The 17,501-nt window shown below is 49.5% G+C and overlaps 2 protein-coding genes across 6 annotated transcripts; both read left to right on the top strand.

The window, feature by feature from the left end:
- Window positions 1–1,328: 1,328 nt before the first annotated feature.
- On the top strand, window positions 1,329–7,108 carry ACBD4 (acyl-CoA binding domain containing 4). 5 transcript variants are annotated; one of them, XM_090291725.1, is made up of 11 exons: window positions 1,330–1,413; window positions 1,509–1,667; window positions 1,785–1,920; window positions 2,164–2,284; window positions 2,355–2,439; window positions 2,720–2,840; window positions 3,095–3,181; window positions 3,488–3,558; window positions 3,628–3,706; window positions 4,396–4,535; window positions 6,925–7,108. In XM_090291725.1, the coding sequence occupies exons 3-11, from the start codon at window positions 1,827–1,829 to the stop codon at window positions 7,048–7,050; spliced, it is 924 nt and encodes a 307-aa protein (XP_090147851.1). In that variant the 5' UTR covers window positions 1,330–1,413; window positions 1,509–1,667; window positions 1,785–1,826; the 3' UTR covers window positions 7,051–7,108. The 5 variants fall into 5 exon arrangements, with proteins under 5 accessions (XP_090147853.1, XP_090147854.1, XP_090147851.1 ...); XM_090291727.1 differs by having other exon boundaries at window positions 1,329–1,413; window positions 1,509–1,920; window positions 6,928–7,108; XM_090291728.1 differs by having other exon boundaries at window positions 1,329–1,413; window positions 1,509–1,920; window positions 3,631–3,706; window positions 6,928–7,108.
- A 4,276-nt stretch (window positions 7,109–11,384) lies between these two features.
- Window positions 11,385–13,185, top strand: HEXIM1 (HEXIM P-TEFb complex subunit 1). Its single transcript, XM_090291448.1, has one exon. It carries the CDS (start codon window positions 12,085–12,087, stop codon window positions 13,165–13,167), a length of 1,083 nt encoding a protein of 360 aa, XP_090147574.1. The 5' UTR covers window positions 11,385–12,084; the 3' UTR covers window positions 13,168–13,185.
- Window positions 13,186–17,501: the final 4,316 nt, after the last annotated feature.

Here is a 17,501-nt window from a genome sequence, read left to right on the forward strand (position 1 = left end):
AGGAGACCGATCTGAGTCCCCCGAGCCTCCGCTTTCTCCCCCGGCTCATGACTCCACGTTTGCCAAGCTGATCCTAGCCTCATCGGTGACCTGAACCTCCATCAAGGGCACCGGAAGGGTCGAGGGTTGTACTCCCGCACAGACACTTTTCCCTGGACCCTGAACTTAGTGCGAACTCAGGACCCCTCTCCATCTTCTCGTCCAGTCCCACCCGGAGGCCTCAGAAGGGTGCCAGAGAGAAGACGGGGTCTTCAGGGCGGCTCGTCCCGGGTCTAGGGTACTGGGTCCTGGAAAGCGGATAGGGCCCTGGAAGCAGAGCTGGGCGGCAGGGCCGCCTGAACCGGAGGAGTCGGGGAGCTGGGGAGCGGGAAGTAGTGGGTGGGGGCGCGGAAAGGCTCTTGCTGTGACCTCATAGGAATAACCCTCTCCGCGCCCGGCAAGCTGCCGACTTCTCAGTTGTAGGAGTCTCGAAGCTGACTGGTCTGGAGTCTACAGTCGTTGGCATAGCTGGGTTCTGGGGTTCGAGGCCTGGAGGGGTTGGCACCCTCACCGGACGCTTGATCGTCCCGGGACAGGCGCTGCACCTGCGTAGATACCTGTAACATCAATCCATGGTTCTAGTGACAGTGTCCTGTGTACACTTACTATATATAAAACCACCTGCGCATTTGTTCATGAAGGGTGGGATGGACAGGTGACTGACTGCATGTGCGCGCGCACGCCTGAGTTGTCTATCGCAAGTGCACTGGGTCGGGGGCGAAGATCCGGTCGCTCACTGCCACTCCGCAGCAGCCAAGAGCGTGGCATCGGGACGTAGATTTGCCAAATACTTGCCCCAGGCTCATATCCTCGACCCAGAGATTCCACATGCTGGTTTGGGTCCTCATCCCTCTCTGGATATTCTTTCTGAATGTCAAGTCTTCGCCTCTGCACTTTTGATTCTGCAATTCCTTTCTCATCCTTCTCCTGGCTTAAGCCTTCCAAAACTCAGCTCCGATGCCTCTCCACCAGAACAACGGGCGACGCCAGGACAGGACTCCTTATTTTATCCACTGCGACTGGTGTCTGACGAGACCTGGGTTTAGCTGACAGATATGATTCCACCAGGGGGCGCGAGTACTCCGTGTTACTTCACAGCGTCCACCAGGAGGCGCTTCCGCCTGCCTCTGGCAGTGTAGGGTAGGATTCGCCCTGCCTTATTGGGAGAGGCAGTGCTAACTATTTGCATAATCTTGAAAGGACCTCGCTGAGTGGCTGATGTATAAAAGCCGAATCTAAAACGGGCTCTCTCATTGGCTTAAATTTCTCTCGCCCCGCGTTTCCATTCTCGTCACACTGGGACGGGAGGTCAGTAGGAAGCCTCCGGCTAGTGCCGAGAAAGGACCCAGGTTTACGGGCAGGGGGCTGTGCGGGGTGAGTGTCGGGCTGCCGGACCGGGGTGCGGAGGCCAGGGTGGGAGGACTGTTCGCCCGCCTGACTCCTCTTGGCTTGCCCATTCGCCTGTCTAGGAGTTGGAGATGAGTATTTAGAGGGGCACTGCGACCCCTTACCGCTTTCCTCTCCACCCACCCACCAAGATCTTCGCCACCCACCCCAGCCGCACTATAACGCTGCCTTGGATAGAAAAAGGAGTCTGTCTCTTCAGCCACAGCTTCTGACCTCCCCGGGTATCTCAGGCCTCTCAAGAGCATAGTTTACCCCTCTGGAAAGTGGATCAGTGGCTTACCGAGGTGTGTACCGGGGTGACCCCGGAGGCTTACTCACATAGAGGCTTGTTCTTGCAGAGTTGCTCAAAAGTAGGGCCCCAGTGCTCGGAGCAGCTGGGTATGGGTACCGAGAATGAAATTCCAGAACCGGACTGCCAGGAACAGTTCCAGGCCGCAGTCAGAGTCATTCAGAACCTGCCTAAGAACAGTGATGGTGAGGGCACGGGGACCTGCATTTTGGGGTCAAGATGGCTAGGGTCCACCTCCCAGGAGACTCTGATCCCTTCAGTTTTGCAGCCAAGTCTCTGCCTGGGCCACTTGGTGGGTCCCCTCTGCCTCCTGCCCCTGCTAGACCCCTCACCATCTCTGCCCTCTCTTAGTGTGGTTCTCCCCCCACCTCCAACGTCTTGGAGCTGGTGGTGATGTTCTGCCCTCCACTTCCCAACTTCCTGCCCAGGCTATTACCGCCCCTCCTACGAAGAGATGCTTCGATTCTACAGCTACTACAAGCAGGCTACCATGGGGCCCTGCCAGGTTCCCCGGCCTGGGTTCTGGGACCCCATTGGAAGATATAAGTGGTGAGCTCCCCACCATTTGGGCAAACAAGCCTCAGCTGTCAACCAGCTTCTCATAGCTCTCTGCCCTCAGGGATGCCTGGAACAGCCTGGGCAAGATGAGCAGGGAGGAGGCCATGTCTGCCTACATCACTGAGATGAAGGTGGTGGCACAGAAGGTAGGGAGAGATAGGCTGTGGGCTTCTCTCTGTCCCTAAGCTCCCAGCCAGGTGGCCTGCCTGTCATCCTTCCAAGGCTGCCCCCCATTATGTTTCCTGCATGTGGACACCGGGTCGGAATTACCACCTTCATGCTGCCCCCTCAATCCTGTCTCTGGTCTCTGGGCACAGGTGGAGGGTATGATGGCAGGAGCAGGGTGGAAGGGTCCTAGCTCAAAGGGATAGGAGGGCAGGGGTGGAAGGGGCCAGCTGCTCCTCCAATAAACCTTATTCCCTACAGGTGATCGATACAGTGCCACTGGGTGAGGTGGCAGATGACATTTTTGGTTATTTTGAGCCCCTGTACCGGCTGATCCCTGACATGCCGAGGCCCCCGGAAGCCTTCCTGAGAAGGGTCACAGGTCAGGCCCCCAGGATGGGAGTTCTGCAAGTGCTGAGTAAACTGTCTTAAGTTCAGGCTGAGGGGGCTGCTCAGTTGGAGGGGGCCTGGGGGCAGAAGGCCCCAGGTGATGTCCCTGTAAGGACTCCAGCCATTGCCCCTGAGATGAAGTGGGTCTCAAGACAGAGTCCACAGCTAATGGGAAATAGGGGTCTGATCTCACTGGGAGGTGCCAGCCTCTTTCCAGCTTTATCCCTGGGTGCTATGTCTGTGCAGGTCAGAAAGAGCAGGTACTGAATGGAGATGCTGGGGCTGCCCCCGAGCCTGCCTGCCTCCCCAAGGAACCAGCACCCCCAAGCCCAGGTCAGTGGCTGGACAGGAGGGGCAGAGGGCCAAACACAGGCCAGGGATGGGGAAACCTCCAGGTAGATGAAGGGGAGAAGGCTGGATGCCATACTGTGCCCATCATACCTCATGCCCACAGAGACCGCCTATGCTCCAGGGGAAGCCAGGAGGAAGGTTCTGGGATTCCTGTTCCAGGGCCTCACTTCTGGGATCGTCTCATCTGTGTCTCTTGTAGCAGTATCTCTATTGCCTCTGCCCAGTTCTACACTTCTCCCCTCTGTCTATAGCCTTCCTCTTGTCACTAACCTACCTACCCCTCCCTAGAGCCTCAACCACCCAGGGACCTGGACTCCGAGATTTTCTGTGACTCTCTGGAGCAGCTGGAGCCTGAGCTGGTGAGATTCCCACCCTACTCTGTTCTGGCTGTTCTCACTGCTCCCCTTGGACCTTATAACTAATCTCAGCAGGTTTGGGCAGAGCAGAAAGGCGCCCCTGGAGGAGAGCCTGACAACAGAAACAGCCCCGTGCCCCCAACAGAGAAAGGTGAGCCACTGCTTGACCCTTAATCCCCTTCTGCCCTTCCCCATGGTTCTAGTGCCCCGGACCTTCTACTGCTTGCCCTCTTGGGGCAGAGATGAAAGTCCAGCTCTGGGCACTGGAGAGAGCAGCCTCTGCCCAGGGAGGGTTGCCAAACAGCCAGATGGGCAAAGTCCTTGCCTGACCTCCTCTCCCTGAGGGTCATCAATCAGGAGCCATCAGGCACTGAGTAAGGGCAGCTGGGGAAGAAAGTGCTGGCCCCACACACAGCTATAGCTACATGGCCTTGGGGAGTCATTCTCTTTCTCTGGGCCTCCCATTTGGGACTCTCAAAGGACAACAATGACTTCTGCCCTATACCCTTCTATAATTTCCAGTGTGCCAAACAGGACACTTTCATAAATATTATCTCCTTTATTCTTTATTCTTCCTGACAGCCCTGCAAGGGAGATGACATCGTCTCCTAATTTTCAGATGACAAAATGAGACTCAGCAGTTACTGACTTGCCCAAAGTTGCACAGCTACTCTTGGTAGCCTGTTACTCAGCCACGTGGATGGACTTTACAAAAGTCCCACTTGATACAAGATTGTGCCCTCTTCTTACTCTTTGCTGGACCTGCCCCAGCCTGCCACCAACCTGCCCCTAGCTGAGTGGCCTCCTGAGTTCTCTTTTGTATGTGTCTGTTCTCCACAGAGGGGGTGAAAGGCAGCCTGCCGGGGCCCCAGGAATTGGACAGGTGGCTGGTGGGGACAGTTCGAGCACTACAGGAGAGCATGCGGGATGTCCAGGGGAGACTGCAAAGCCTGGAGAACATGCCTGGACCCCCCAAGCAGGTAAGCCCCCCCACGAAGACCCAGGGCAAGACTGGGGCAGAACTCTGAAGGTCTTTTCTGGGCTCTTCATCCAGCCACTTCTTTGTCCCTACATCTCTACCTGCCCACCCTCTTGCCTCCTCTAGAGAATGGTGTAACTCAGGAGCAGGAATTCAGAGGATCTGAAGTGCTTCCTCCTGGAAGGGAGGGAGGGAAGGGCTTGCTTTTCCTCCTTACCTCCCTTTGCCTGAAGAGACACTGAGCAGGAGAACTAATTCCAACTGGCCTTTGCACTGGGGCTGGGGGTCCCTGTTGGTCCTCAGGAATTCTGTTCCCAGAGTTAGGATCTACCCCCAAACAATTCAGCCCTTGCATCCCTTACTCCCTCCCCTCAGCTCTAAGGTCTGCCTTATACCTTAGCTTCTCCCATTTCTGGAGTCCCAGCTGTGTTCCAAATACAATTAGTTGTATTATCTCATTTAATTCACAAAACAACCCTATGAAATAGATTTTTACTTCCCTATTACAGATGAGAAAACGAAGGCTCTGAGAGGTTGAGTAATCTACCTGGTGACACACAGCCTGAAAGAACTTCACAGAGCCACTGTGAGGATTAGATGAGATAATGCATATAGGTGCTTCCCCCAGTACCCAACACATACAGACTTCCTGGAATGCAGTTCATTGTTATTAGTATTATTATTAACATTACATGATGGAGCTGGGAGTGGCTTTAGGCCTGTCTCAAACCAACACCCACCACTAATTCTGAGTGGGTCTGTTCTTGAGAAGCCTGAGGTGGTGGGACAGGCGAGGGCTGAGTTGCTGGATGGGGTCACTTGGGTGACCCCTAATACCCTTGGCACAGTATCAACCAGGGTGTCAGGAATTTTTGCACATCCATGGTGACTAACATTTCAACACCCCTTCCCCTGGCTTTTTAAATTTTGTTTACCTTTTACTAATTTTATATGCCGAAGACTTTAAATATTTCCACTCTGAAATACTTGGGTCTGCATCTCTAAAAATAAGAACATTCTACTACCTAATTTTATCACACCTAATAATTCCTTCATATCATCAAATAGCCAATCCAAACTAAAATCTCTCCTTTTCCAGCTGCTCTGTCTGTCCAGCCCAGGAGCACCTGCTGCATCTGGTTCTGCTGGTCCTTTTAAGACTCTTATAATCCAGACCAGTCCCATTTCCTTGCTATTGACTTACTAATGAGACTCAGCCAGTGGTCCTGTAGGAATGTTATTTTTCTTTTTTGGTCTATCTACATCCTGGTTTACATCACCAGATTTCATCAGAGGTCATGTCCTTCACACCAGGGTATACATAGCTGAATGTACTGCCATTAATGATTTTATCATTGACCACTTGTGTGGATTAAGGGATGACAGTCTCATCCCACCATCATAGTCATGTTTTTCTCTTGCAGCCAGGGAATGTCCAATTCCCTGTCCTCCCCATTTGTCACACAGGTTTTGACAATTGATAGATAATCCTTATCTAAATCGACAATTTATTTAGTGGTTGCCAAAAAAGTTTACTTTTAAATTCTTTTATTCCTTTAAAATGTATTAGCTGTTAGTTTTCTGCAGTTTCCTTGATCATCTAGGATTTCCCTGAAATACAGTGCCTTATGAAAAGGCAGAATAAGTGCTTAATTCTCTTTAATTATCTCTTTTTAAAGTAAGGAGCTGATTTAACAGTTTCAATGGTGATAAATTTCAACTTTCTCTTTTTCTGAGTATCAGGGTGGGCTTGTTGATTTTAAAGATTCAGTATTTCAATCAACTGCAATCATCATCCTTTTTAATGCTCAGATTGTCACAGGTTTGGTCACTGGAGACCCTTTCAAGTTGGGTCCTATCATAACCTCATTAATCTTTAAAAGCTTCCTTGCTTTCTGGCACAAGATGTTCCACATTTACCTTTACCTTTCCTACTCCAGACCTGGAATCATCCACTTCTCCAAAGAACCCTGGCTCCTTTTAGCAAAGAATATTTAGAGGCTAAAATGTGAACACTCGGGTCCTCATTTAAAATATGTGGCACATCCTTTACAATATAGGGTCTTGAGGCCACACCAGCAGGGTCATTGCTTCGTGGCCCAGAGGAAACAGCCCACAAGGCAGTCCCTCGACCTGGCAGCCCCTCCAACCTCCAGCCCTCTTGGCACCTGGGATTGCCCTGGAGCTAATCTGTCTGGGACACACTAGGAACCCCAGGGCCCCTTCCCTTCTAGTGGTGCAGACATGGGGGTAGGGGCTTCTCTGACCCAGTCCTCACAATCTTGAGGAAGTAGAAGCTCCCACTGAGTTCTGCAATCAGGTGCCTAAGGAGGGCCCAGTCAGTGCTGAGGCGTGGGCTGGCCCCTGACTCCCTCCCTCCCTCTTGGCAGCAGAGGCCCCCATCCAGAGCTCGGCCTTGGCCCCTCAGGCTCTCGGGACCTACGCTGCTCTTCTTCCTCCTGTGGCCCTTCATTGTCCAGTGGCTCGTCAGACAGTTTCGAACCCAGAAGAGGTGATTCTCAGTGAAGGAGTGTCTGCAGCCAACGGAGGAGACTCAGTGCCCTGTTCTGCCGTGCCCTGAGCCTTCCTAGGGTTTAGGAGAACAGCCGTGCTCCCCGCCCCTACACCGTCACCACCAATCAGTGTTTGGCTTGGCACCCCTCCCCTATTGGGGAAGGGAACAAATAAGACCCCATGTTTCCCTGAAGCTTCACAAGGACGCTTCCCCCAACCTTCCGTCGCTCCCAGCCCATCCCAGGTTCCCCTGGAAGGTTGCCTTTGCGGTGCACTTCCTAGGTTCTGGGTTGGCCGGCGGCTCGGGGGCGGGGCTGCCGGGCCTCAGCCCCTGCCCTCCCCACCCCATAGGTCACCTGACTCTTCTCCTGCCCCAGCCTCTCCCTGTGGCGGCTCCGCTCTTGGGCAAGTTGGGACTTGGGCAGGTCCTGGGATTGGTTGGCTAGGAGGCCTTGGGAGCGAGGCCAGGAGACCCCACCGAGCTGGGGAAGGCAGAGGGGACAGGCCCTGGGGGAGGGGCGTGCGCTCCCTTTGCTAGCCTTACTGAAGATTCACTTATGTTTCACGAAATAAAATAAAACCTAAATCATCTGTCAACAAAGTGAAGCAGAAATCGAGTCTGGAGCGCGTGAGGCAGTCTCTTCTCTGCTCCCCACCACCCATGTCCCGTCGGACAGCACAAGAGGCTGCTGGTTGGTGTTTCTGAGGGAGGAAGATTGTTCCTCCTTCGTGGCCAAGTTTAGGGAAGACAGAGCAGGGGTTCTCGAGGAAAGGCGAAGCGGAGGGGAGAAGAGTGTCACGAGAGGGTTGGGGCTGGGGCGTTGCGGGGTAGGGACGCGGGCCACACCCACTGCAGGGTAGAAGCCAAGGGCTTAGCCCTACCAGCCCCTCCCCGTCGGGGGCCCTGTGGGACCAGGCGTAGCTCCGTCACTGCCCTTAGAAAAGGACCGCCGCTCCTTGCCCCCCCGCACTGAGCATAGGGTTGGGGTCCTGACATCCCAGCCCCGGAAGTATCCATTGCCCGCTTACCCCTCAGCTGCTCGCTCCCGGTGCCCCCTTCCCGTGAAACCCGTGCTGGGCCTTTCCCAGGGAACTTTCTGGAAGGCATGGGCCAAGCCGGAGCCAACCCCCACCCCCGGACCTTAGGCGTGGGATCGGTAAGCCCCCCGACCCCCGGTCCGTGGGGGTGGGCAGAGCGCCCTCTGGATGATGCTGGCTGCTAGGCCACGGAATTTTTCTCACTGCTTGGCAACCTTGGCCTTCCTCTGGTCAGCACCAATCCTGTCTGGGCCGTGTTGGCGCCTCAGAGACCACTGGCCAGGGTCTCTACCTGTGGAGGGGTGCAGCAGCCTTGAGCCCCCTGTAGCTGCTCTCCTACCTAGGCCCCAGGGCATGTCCCTGGGTGAGAAAGAGGCAGTTCTGAAGGCCCCTCCTCGGAGATCCTTAAACTCCTGAGTTACCTGGGGCAACTCTTGTCCTTGCCAACTCTCCCAGGCTTGGCCATCACTTGCCCCACTGGAAGCCTTGGTCCCTCTTTGACCCTCAGTCCTGTTCTCAAGGCGGTAACCCTCAGAATAGACATCCGGCCCTGTGGCTCCACAGCTGACCGAGGGATATAAGCAACAGCAAGGCAGTGAGAGAGGGACCAGACTGGTGCTGGGGATTCACGTGTGGGGCAGAGAGGCCAGCTCTACCACTTGCACACACTAGTTGTATGACTTGGGCAAGACTGGCTCTGAGTTATCTTGTTTGCAAAATAAGGATGATGATCTCTTTATTGTAAGGCAGTCCTGGGGTTTAAATGACCAGGGCATTTGAAATACCAGGCAAAGGGTTAAAATGCAGCTAATAGTAAGGTGCCTGACCTCCTGTTTGATAGAATTCTAGAATTCCACAACCTAGTAGTCTGTGCACCCCTCCCCAACATGACAAATGAGCCCATACAGCTGAGCCCTGTCCAGCAGACTGATGCTGGACTCAGCTAGTACCTTCCAAAGCCTGTGATTGAGAGTACACATCAGTCCTCTGGAGTCTGAGATGTGGTAACAAATTGGAGGTCTGACCTCCAGCATGAGGGGCAGCTCTTGCTCCTAAGGAACCTTGTGTTTGATGAAGCAGCACAGAAGGCAAGCTCTTCAGAGGGACTTGAGTTCTTGGAAGCTCAGGGAAAACAGGATGGGATGGTCAATTTCAAAACATCTGGCTATACCCCAGAGGCACTCTTGCTTGCCATCAATTTGGGCATCCATCACCACTTTCTCACAGAGCGACTCTGGAATTCCCAGACAAGTCCTTTCTTTGGACCTGATGCTTTGCTCTTGATAAAATGCGGTTCCTTCACGCCACTTTGCCTGAAAACGATTCAGCCCTCAAAGACAACCAGTAAGTCACTTCCCCTTGAAACCTGTACACAATGCCCAACTCCTAAGCAGCTTGGCTCACAAACTCTACCAGATTTTTGTCACTTGTCATTTTGGCTAAGTATGGTTTGATGGCCTCTCTACACAGTCCATGAGCAGCAAGGATGACGTTTTTTATTCATCATCATACCCTCCTAACAAGTCTTTGCTAAACGAAGAAATAACGGTCTGATTTAGGCTGAAGCTGTTAAGAATGAAAAATAACTAAATATAAAGTTCTTGAGAAAGAAGGGCATTTTGCATTTGGGACACAAAGAAAAATGGCATGGGAGGTCACAAAGACCTTCACATTAGCCAGAATTGTAACTTAGTTGTCATGTGACCTTGGACAAGTCACTTAAATCTCTCTGAATCTTAAGAAATTTTTTATCTCTAAAATGGAGCCAATAATTCCTATCCTTACTTACTGGGCCGTGGTGGGGTCAAATGGTTCTGTGGTAAAAGCACATTATACAGTGGAATGTGGCTGGAATGTCAGCCATTGCTGTTAAGGAAAAAATAGTAAGAACGGGTCACTAGGTGTATAGCAAAATGAAGAAGATTACGACCAGATTTTGGAACTAAGTGATTAGCACCAAGGGTTTGGGCTACTCTGAGGCCCTGTCCCTCAAGCAGATACTTAGAATCTGGAGAATTTTCTCAAGTACAAGTCTCCCCTCTCCCCATGAGCCTACCCCACAGTCCTGGGCCAAAATTCCCTGCCCTCGTTTCTGGGCAAGGCCCCCTTCTCACTATCTGGCTTTGCTTCCCTCCTGGTGATGCCCGAAGATGAGGAAGAAACTCTGTGAGTGATATCCCCTTCTCACTTAGCCAGGATCGATTATTTAAATTCAGAATTCATTTCAAACCCCTCCCCAACAAGGTTAATTAGCTGGCCCGGACTTCCCTGTCCATCTCAGGAAATGCTCCAAGTGGGCTTGGAAGTGAACAAACCAAGTTATCCCCAAGAGGCCATTTTCTTCCTGCCCAAGATTTCCAGGGAGCTCCGAGTGCACACCCCGCGTTTCCCGGATCCCAGCCCAGGAGAGGCTCAGTCTCGGCCCACCATTTTGCACTGTTCCCTGGGTCGGCAGCGGTCCTGAAAGGTTACACTGGGGCTGGGATTCGTCATTTTCTCCCACAGCTATGGAGACCAGTCTGAGTGTGGACGTCACTCAGGACTCGAACCTGCATTCTCATCTTCTGAGGCCTAGTACGCGATTGCTGTGCTAACGTAGTCACACTGTCCCTTTAAGGCGGCACTTTTTATGCCTCATTTGTTTACTTCTTCATGCGCTTTTCATTTTTTTAACAAAATGTGTTGAAATATCCGTCCGCAAACGTCAGTCCCAGGCACTAGCCACACACTTTGAAACCATTTCTGTAATATTAAGAATCGAGAGTTACCAGCTCTATGCCAACATCTCTCTTCATTAGGTTTAATTTCTTTTACACTTTAGGGACTATTTTTTAGGAATAAACCATTTTTCTTCATTTAACAAATATTTATGACCTTCAGAACCCTTCCACTGAGAATCGAAAACAATTAACAGGCTTTAAGACGCACCTTTTCATGAAAATACTCTATGTGGGCCTTCAGAGACCATGGAATCTTCTCGTATTCTTCAAACAGAATGGTATGGCCCAGAACCCGCCCCATCTTCTCTGTGATTGGTATTCCTTCCAACTCGATACGTGTGACTCTTGGCCAATGGTTGCTCACGTTTCTCCAGCGAGGGATAGGGGATGGAGGGAGGTGGCCTGGAACACGCCCCCCACGCATTCTGGGATTGGCTACGTCGTCAGGGGCATGAGGACGGCGGGTCCGAAAGATGGAAACTACGAATCCCAGCTTCCTGCAATGGGGGCCCCGTTACGCATGCGCGTGGGCGGAGCGGACAAGCATCTATATAAAAGCGGCGCAGCGGGCTGGGAGGTAGCAGTTGGAAGTTGGCAGGTGGAGAGGCTGGTTGGAAGGGGAAGTTAGGGGAGGAGGCGGAAGAGGAGCTGTCGGAAGGGGGAGGGAGGAAGGAAAAGAGGAGGAGGCTGAGGAGAACTGAGCTGAGCAGAGCATCGAGCCAAAGGGGAGATGAGTTTGTCTGTCCTCGGATGAAGCTCCGGCCTGGCCTAAAGAACTGGAACCTCGGGTTGGAGCGACACCCGTGGAAGTGGGAGGAGGTGGCTCTGGGACCTTAACCCCTTGTGGGCTCTGCGGCAGGGGATTTAACCCTTTGTGGATCCGGTCCCTCGGAGGCAGCGTCATCGGGTAGTTTTAACCCCTTCGGGACTGGGTTTAACCCATTGGACTTAACCTCCTCTTATAGCTCACGCATTCCTCCGTCGTGGGGGTGCTCTGCGGGGGAGGCTTGAGGCCGACCCTCTTTGCACATTACGTACTGTTCCTGCTGCTGCTCCCCCTTGGACCTGCTAGCTGGTCGCGCTGTGGCGCTTAACCCTTTACTGATTGAGCTCCCCCAAGTTGCTTTTGAAGTTTGCTGACAGAACTGGCTAAAGGCATCACTACGGGAATTACCGAAGTGGACTCTTGGACATTTTTTTAAAGAAAAGAAGAACCATTTTTCCTCAAGGACTTACAGCCAAAATTCTTCAGACTTCGAGAAGAGAACTGTGTTAGCCATGGCCGAGCCACTCTTGTCGGAATATCAGCAGCAGGCTCAAACCAACAACTGTACAGGTGCTGATGCTGTCCAAGAAGACCGGAACCCCGAGCACCCACCAGGCGCTAAGGAGCGGGTGCCAGAGGAGGACAGTAGGTGGCAATCGAGAGCGTTCCCCCAGTCGGGTGGCCGTCCAGGGCTGGAGGGGGAAGGAGGAACCCTGGAACCCCATTCGCCTCCTTTGCAGACCCAGATCTGTCCAGAAGCTAGCTGCCCGGCAGCGGACGAAAAGGGTCAGAATGGAGACGAGTTGTCCGCCGGCGGAGCACCCCAACTGGCAGTAGGAGGGGAACCGAGGCCTGAGGCCGAACCATTCGCCCAGCCTTGTCATGACTCCGAGGCCAACAAGTTGGGGGCTCCTGCCGCTGGGGGCGAGGAGTCGTGGAAACAGCAGCAGAGACAACTGGGCAAGAAAAAACACAGAAGACGTCCCTCCAAGAAGAAGCGAATTTGGAAACCCTACTACAAGCTGACCTGGGAGGAGAAAAGAAAGTTTGACGAGAAACAGAGTTTGCGAGCTTCGAGGATTCGAGCCGAGATGTTCGCCAAGGGCCAGCCGGTTGCGCCCTATAACACCACGCAGTTCCTCATGGATGACCACGACCAGGAAGAGCCGGATCTCAAAACCGGCATCTACCCCAAGCGGGCTGCCGCCAAATCCGACGATACCAGCGATGAAGAGTTTATGGAAGAGGCGGGTGAGGAGGATGGGGGCAGCGACGGAATGGGAGGAGACGGTAGCGAGTTTCTGCAGCGGGACTTCTCGGAGACTTACGAGCGGTACCACACGGAGAGCCTGCAAAACATGAGCAAGCAGGAGCTCATCAAGGAGTACCTGGAGCTGGAGAAGTGCCTCTCGCGCATGGAGGACGAGAATAACCGGCTGCGGCTGGAAAGCAAGCGGCTGGGCAGCGAAGACGCGCGTGTGCGGGAGCTGGAGCTGGAGCTGGAGCGACTGCGCGCCGAGAATCTCCAGTTGCTGACGGAGAATGAACTGCACCGGCAGAAGGAGCGAGGACCGCTCTCCAAGTTTGGAGACTAGACTAAAACTTTGGGGGGGGGGGGGGGGCAAAGGGGACTTTTTACAGTGATGGAATGTAACATTATATACATGTGTATATAAGACAGTGGACCTTTTTATTATGAAACATAATCAGAAGAGAAAATCCCCTGGCTTTGGTTGGTCTGGTAAATTTAGCTGTGATGTAGCTTGCGTGCTTTCTCCTGTTCTTTAATTATGTGAATCTGAGGGATGCTTTACTTTTGAGATTTTTTTTTTATGTGTAAGTAATTTGACCAAGTTATGCATTTTCTGTTAAAAATTCTCTCCTTAAACAGAGCTATAAGGTGGCCAAATCTGAGAACCTTTAAACTCATTCTAGTTATAATAAATTTAATATTTGTAAATGTTACTTAGTTTTTAAGTGTGATTTCTAGAGCTAATAAAAAAACTGATTTATGCGATTGCATAGGGGGGTAAAGAAATCACTAAATTTGTTAGTTTGGAAAAAATCTTTAATAGAAGACTTAAATTTTTCTCCTTGAATGGGTTTTAGTGTGCTACAATATAGTTCAGGCACAATATAGATTTAACTAGCTTCAAACTTAAATGTGCTTGTTTTCTAGTGCCGTGCTTTTCTTTCCTGATGTTGGAGAAATAAACCAGTATTGGGTGTTTGGGGAATAGAAAGTGGCTACAATCAGAAGCTTAAAATTTAATTCTGCTTTTCAATAGCCATTTGAAAGTCTTATTAACAAAAATTAAATCTAATTTGGCACTTTGTTAGACAACCGACAGCCTCATTTCATTCCTACAAGTAGGTTTTTAGTAATGATCCCCCGCCCCCGCCCCCCCTTGAAGAAGGAAGGAGTTCTTGGATTCCTGGAAGAGGCTCTTGGTAAACCTACTGCTTAGCACAAGCAATGGTTGTATAACTTTGTGGGGCAACTCTTTAGGTTAAGATATTTAGACATAGGGGATATTGGATTTGTGGAGGAAACAGCTGTTTGGGGCATTCCAAGGACTTACCCTAACTATCCAATATAGGTGTTCTCTATAACAAAAAAAGGAACAGGAGCTATCCACCTTTCCATGAGGGTCAAACTAAAATTAGAAGTGCCCCCCCCACCCCCAAATCAAACAAAGCTTCTGGTTAAACAGCTAAATTTAACCCCTTGGGGACCGAGTGGTTACCCTGCACATATTCCTGGTACAGCCATTCTGTCTACTAAACTGTGCTATTAGCAGCAGTTCTCGAATAACTCTACTCTTGAAAGTGCAGGGAGGCCCTGGGAATTAACTTCTGCCTCAAAATCAAAATAGTAAGCACTTATAAGACTGTTCCCTCCTGTCATCAATGCATAGGTAACAGCCCATCTTCACCTGCCCTGTGTGTTTTTCAAGGCAATTCACTACTCAAGTCACTAGCACAGAGGTTCCTTAACTTGTGGTCCACAAACCCCGTAATATTATATAGACTCCTATGTACATTTTTCAGGGAAAGGGGTTCAAAAGAATCATGAGATTGTCAAACTTGTTGAAGGTTTATAACCCCTGTGGGGAAAGGGAAACTTCCCATTGAGAAGCTTCCTTTTGCAGCTAAATGAAGTAGAGGTGATGGGAAATTCAAGAGCAAAATGCACCTAATGATGCATAAGTAGCATACACAAATCAATGAATCAAGGGAAATTATGCTGGTCAAGACTGCATCAGGGCCCTCAAAGCTAGACTGAGCTGGTCATACTCTGGCCGATGGTTCACTGGAGACAATGTATCATCAACTTTTCCTTTGGCCTAACAATTACATTAAATGTCTAATTTGAAATAGTTTTCCTGTTTTTAATATTCCTTATGCTATGACATCATGCAGCAGTCTCAGAAACCCGGCTGCTTGGTGGAAAAGAAGCAACACTGCCCTCTGGCTTGACAGTGCAGACCAGAAGCCTCATTTTGATTGCACTGAGATACAGCAGTGATAACCTCTGATGATTTCACAACCTGAACAGAAATCTTGTTTCCCTTGGAGAGACTTTATAAGTATGTTTATCATCAGGAAAAAAAAAAAAAAGTGTACATTTTACTCTAAGGAGACAAATGCAGTCCAGTTTTTTAAAATATACAAATACTTGGTTTTAAGTAACTCATAAATTATTTACCTTGAGCTATATAACTTTCTGAATTTTGCTTTCAAAGGCTCTGACATTTTACTGTATTGCATTTATAGTCTTCAAATGATGAGGTTTGTGTGAAATATGAGTTTTCATCAACACTTTCTACATTGAAACACAACTAGCATATTGCTCTCAGGGCAGAAGACTGAATTACCTATATTAACAGGGGGTTGTGATGACAAATGATCCTCAAGTCCACTCTAGCCCTTCACTGAAGTGCTGCTGCCAAGCATTTCAACTGAGTGCACAAAACACCAAACTTACACATTAGCAATTTCAGTTTGTTCGCTTTCTATTATTGGGGCATGGGTATCAAGCCAGGGCAAAGCACTTCCCAAACTTTGTGACAGTTGGCTGGACAGTTTAATTCTCTGAGTAAGGAAAACTTTTTCTGGGCTAGCCTATAATATAAAAAAGGCTCTCAGGAGACAGGTCCCTTTGGATTTCAGTTTGGAGAGAAAAAGTCAGGGAGTTTCAGATTGGTTTAGTTCTGAAAAATAGACCAGGTTCTCTCTAAAGAGAGGAAATTACACCAGACTAGGAGTCAAAAGAACCAGGGTCCCAGTCATACCTTTAAAATATACTAGCAGTGCAATCCTGAACACATCTCTCAAACTCTGAGACTCATTCTTCATCAGCAAAATGGGGCTATGCCTACTTTACCTAACTGTTAGGAGTAAACGAGATAGTATGAAAATGTGCTACATATGCATATAGCAGTTGCCCATTTGATCGATATTTTTAACTTTCACTTCATCCAGGGTTTATGAAAATACAAATTTTATATGAATTAAAAAATTGCTTGGGGAAATGCAAATAAATATACTTTATCCTAATAACTTCAAAAGTTAAGAGAAACCAGAGTGAACTCAAGAAATTTTACAAATCCACAATCCAGGAGTTTACCTTCAGAGAATCAAGAACTGGCTATACCCCTGGCAGGGTTGCTCAGCTGACTGGAGCGTCATCCCATACACCAAACGGCTGTGGGTTCAGTCCTGGTCAGGGCACATACCTAGGTTGTGGGTTTGACCCATGGTTGGGGTACTTGTGGGAGGCAACCAATCAATGTTTCCCTCTCTATATCTCTCTCTCAAATTAATAAAAACATATCCTTTCGTGAGGATTGAAACAAAGAACTTGCTATATGTAGTCAAACAGGTAATACACTACAGGTGTACCCCTGGCCACTTACATGCAGAACAGCTGGCAACAACTATTCCCAAGAGTGTGATAGAAAAGTTGGCTAAAGATAGTACTTGTACCTAATTAGGTACACTTGCCTGTGTGGGTTTTGGTTTTTAAAATAATTTTTTTTCACATTTGACAAGATCACTGGAATAAAATTCCATTTTACTATTCTTTCTCACATAAAGTGTAAATCATTGATGCTAGGATGAAAAGTAATTTTTAAAAGAAAAGAAAATGTCAAATTCAGAACCTGAACACAGTGGGGTTTGCTGACTAAACTATAATAGTCATACTTTGCAAGTGGGACAAAATCTGTGGTCTAGGAGGCAAAGATTCAATCTTTGGCCAATTTTTGCCAGTTTCTTTGAACACTGGAAAGCTTACAACCTCATTCTATCGTTGAAAAAACAAAGGCTGGGGTTACAGATCAACGCTGTAGCTCTCACAAATGCTCTGGACTAAACTTTTATTATTTTTAAGAGGCAGTTCAATTATCAAAATTCTTTCAAATGGTTGAGATGCTACAGGAAACTGTTGGCAAGTCTTTTGAAATAGTGTGATCTTTCAATACAGCACCAAGAGGAGTTAACAGTGGCTTACAAATTTTTCTTCAAGAGCAAACATTCAGAAGGGAATTGTAAACACTCGTCTGAAGTCATATTCTATTCGACACATTCACTGACTTTGTGTGAAGTGTTAAAAAGCCCTGGGTCTGTAGTGAGCAGAAAGAATACTTCTGAAGGAAAATGTGGGAGCTTTAGAATACCCCATGCAAAAGAATTTGAGAAAATGATAGCTGCTCTTTGTAAGCTACTCAGCTGTACTTGTCCTAATCTCCAGTCAGTGGAGGAGGTTAATTTGAAGTTCTGAAGCCTGCTCCAAACATTTAATTCTGCACATATAGATAGATAACTCCAGTACAACTTTCAGGCAAAGGCAGAGGACCAAACTGGAGGGTGGAAAAGAATGTCTGGGAATGTCTGAGAAGTTAGTTCTACTCTCCTTTCTAGTTAT

Source organism: Furipterus horrens, unplaced genomic scaffold, assembly GCF_987537825.1.
Source record: "Furipterus horrens unplaced genomic scaffold, mFurHor1.1.pri manual_scaffold_11, whole genome shotgun sequence".
Lineage (NCBI taxonomy): Eukaryota > Metazoa > Chordata > Mammalia > Chiroptera > Furipteridae > Furipterus > Furipterus horrens.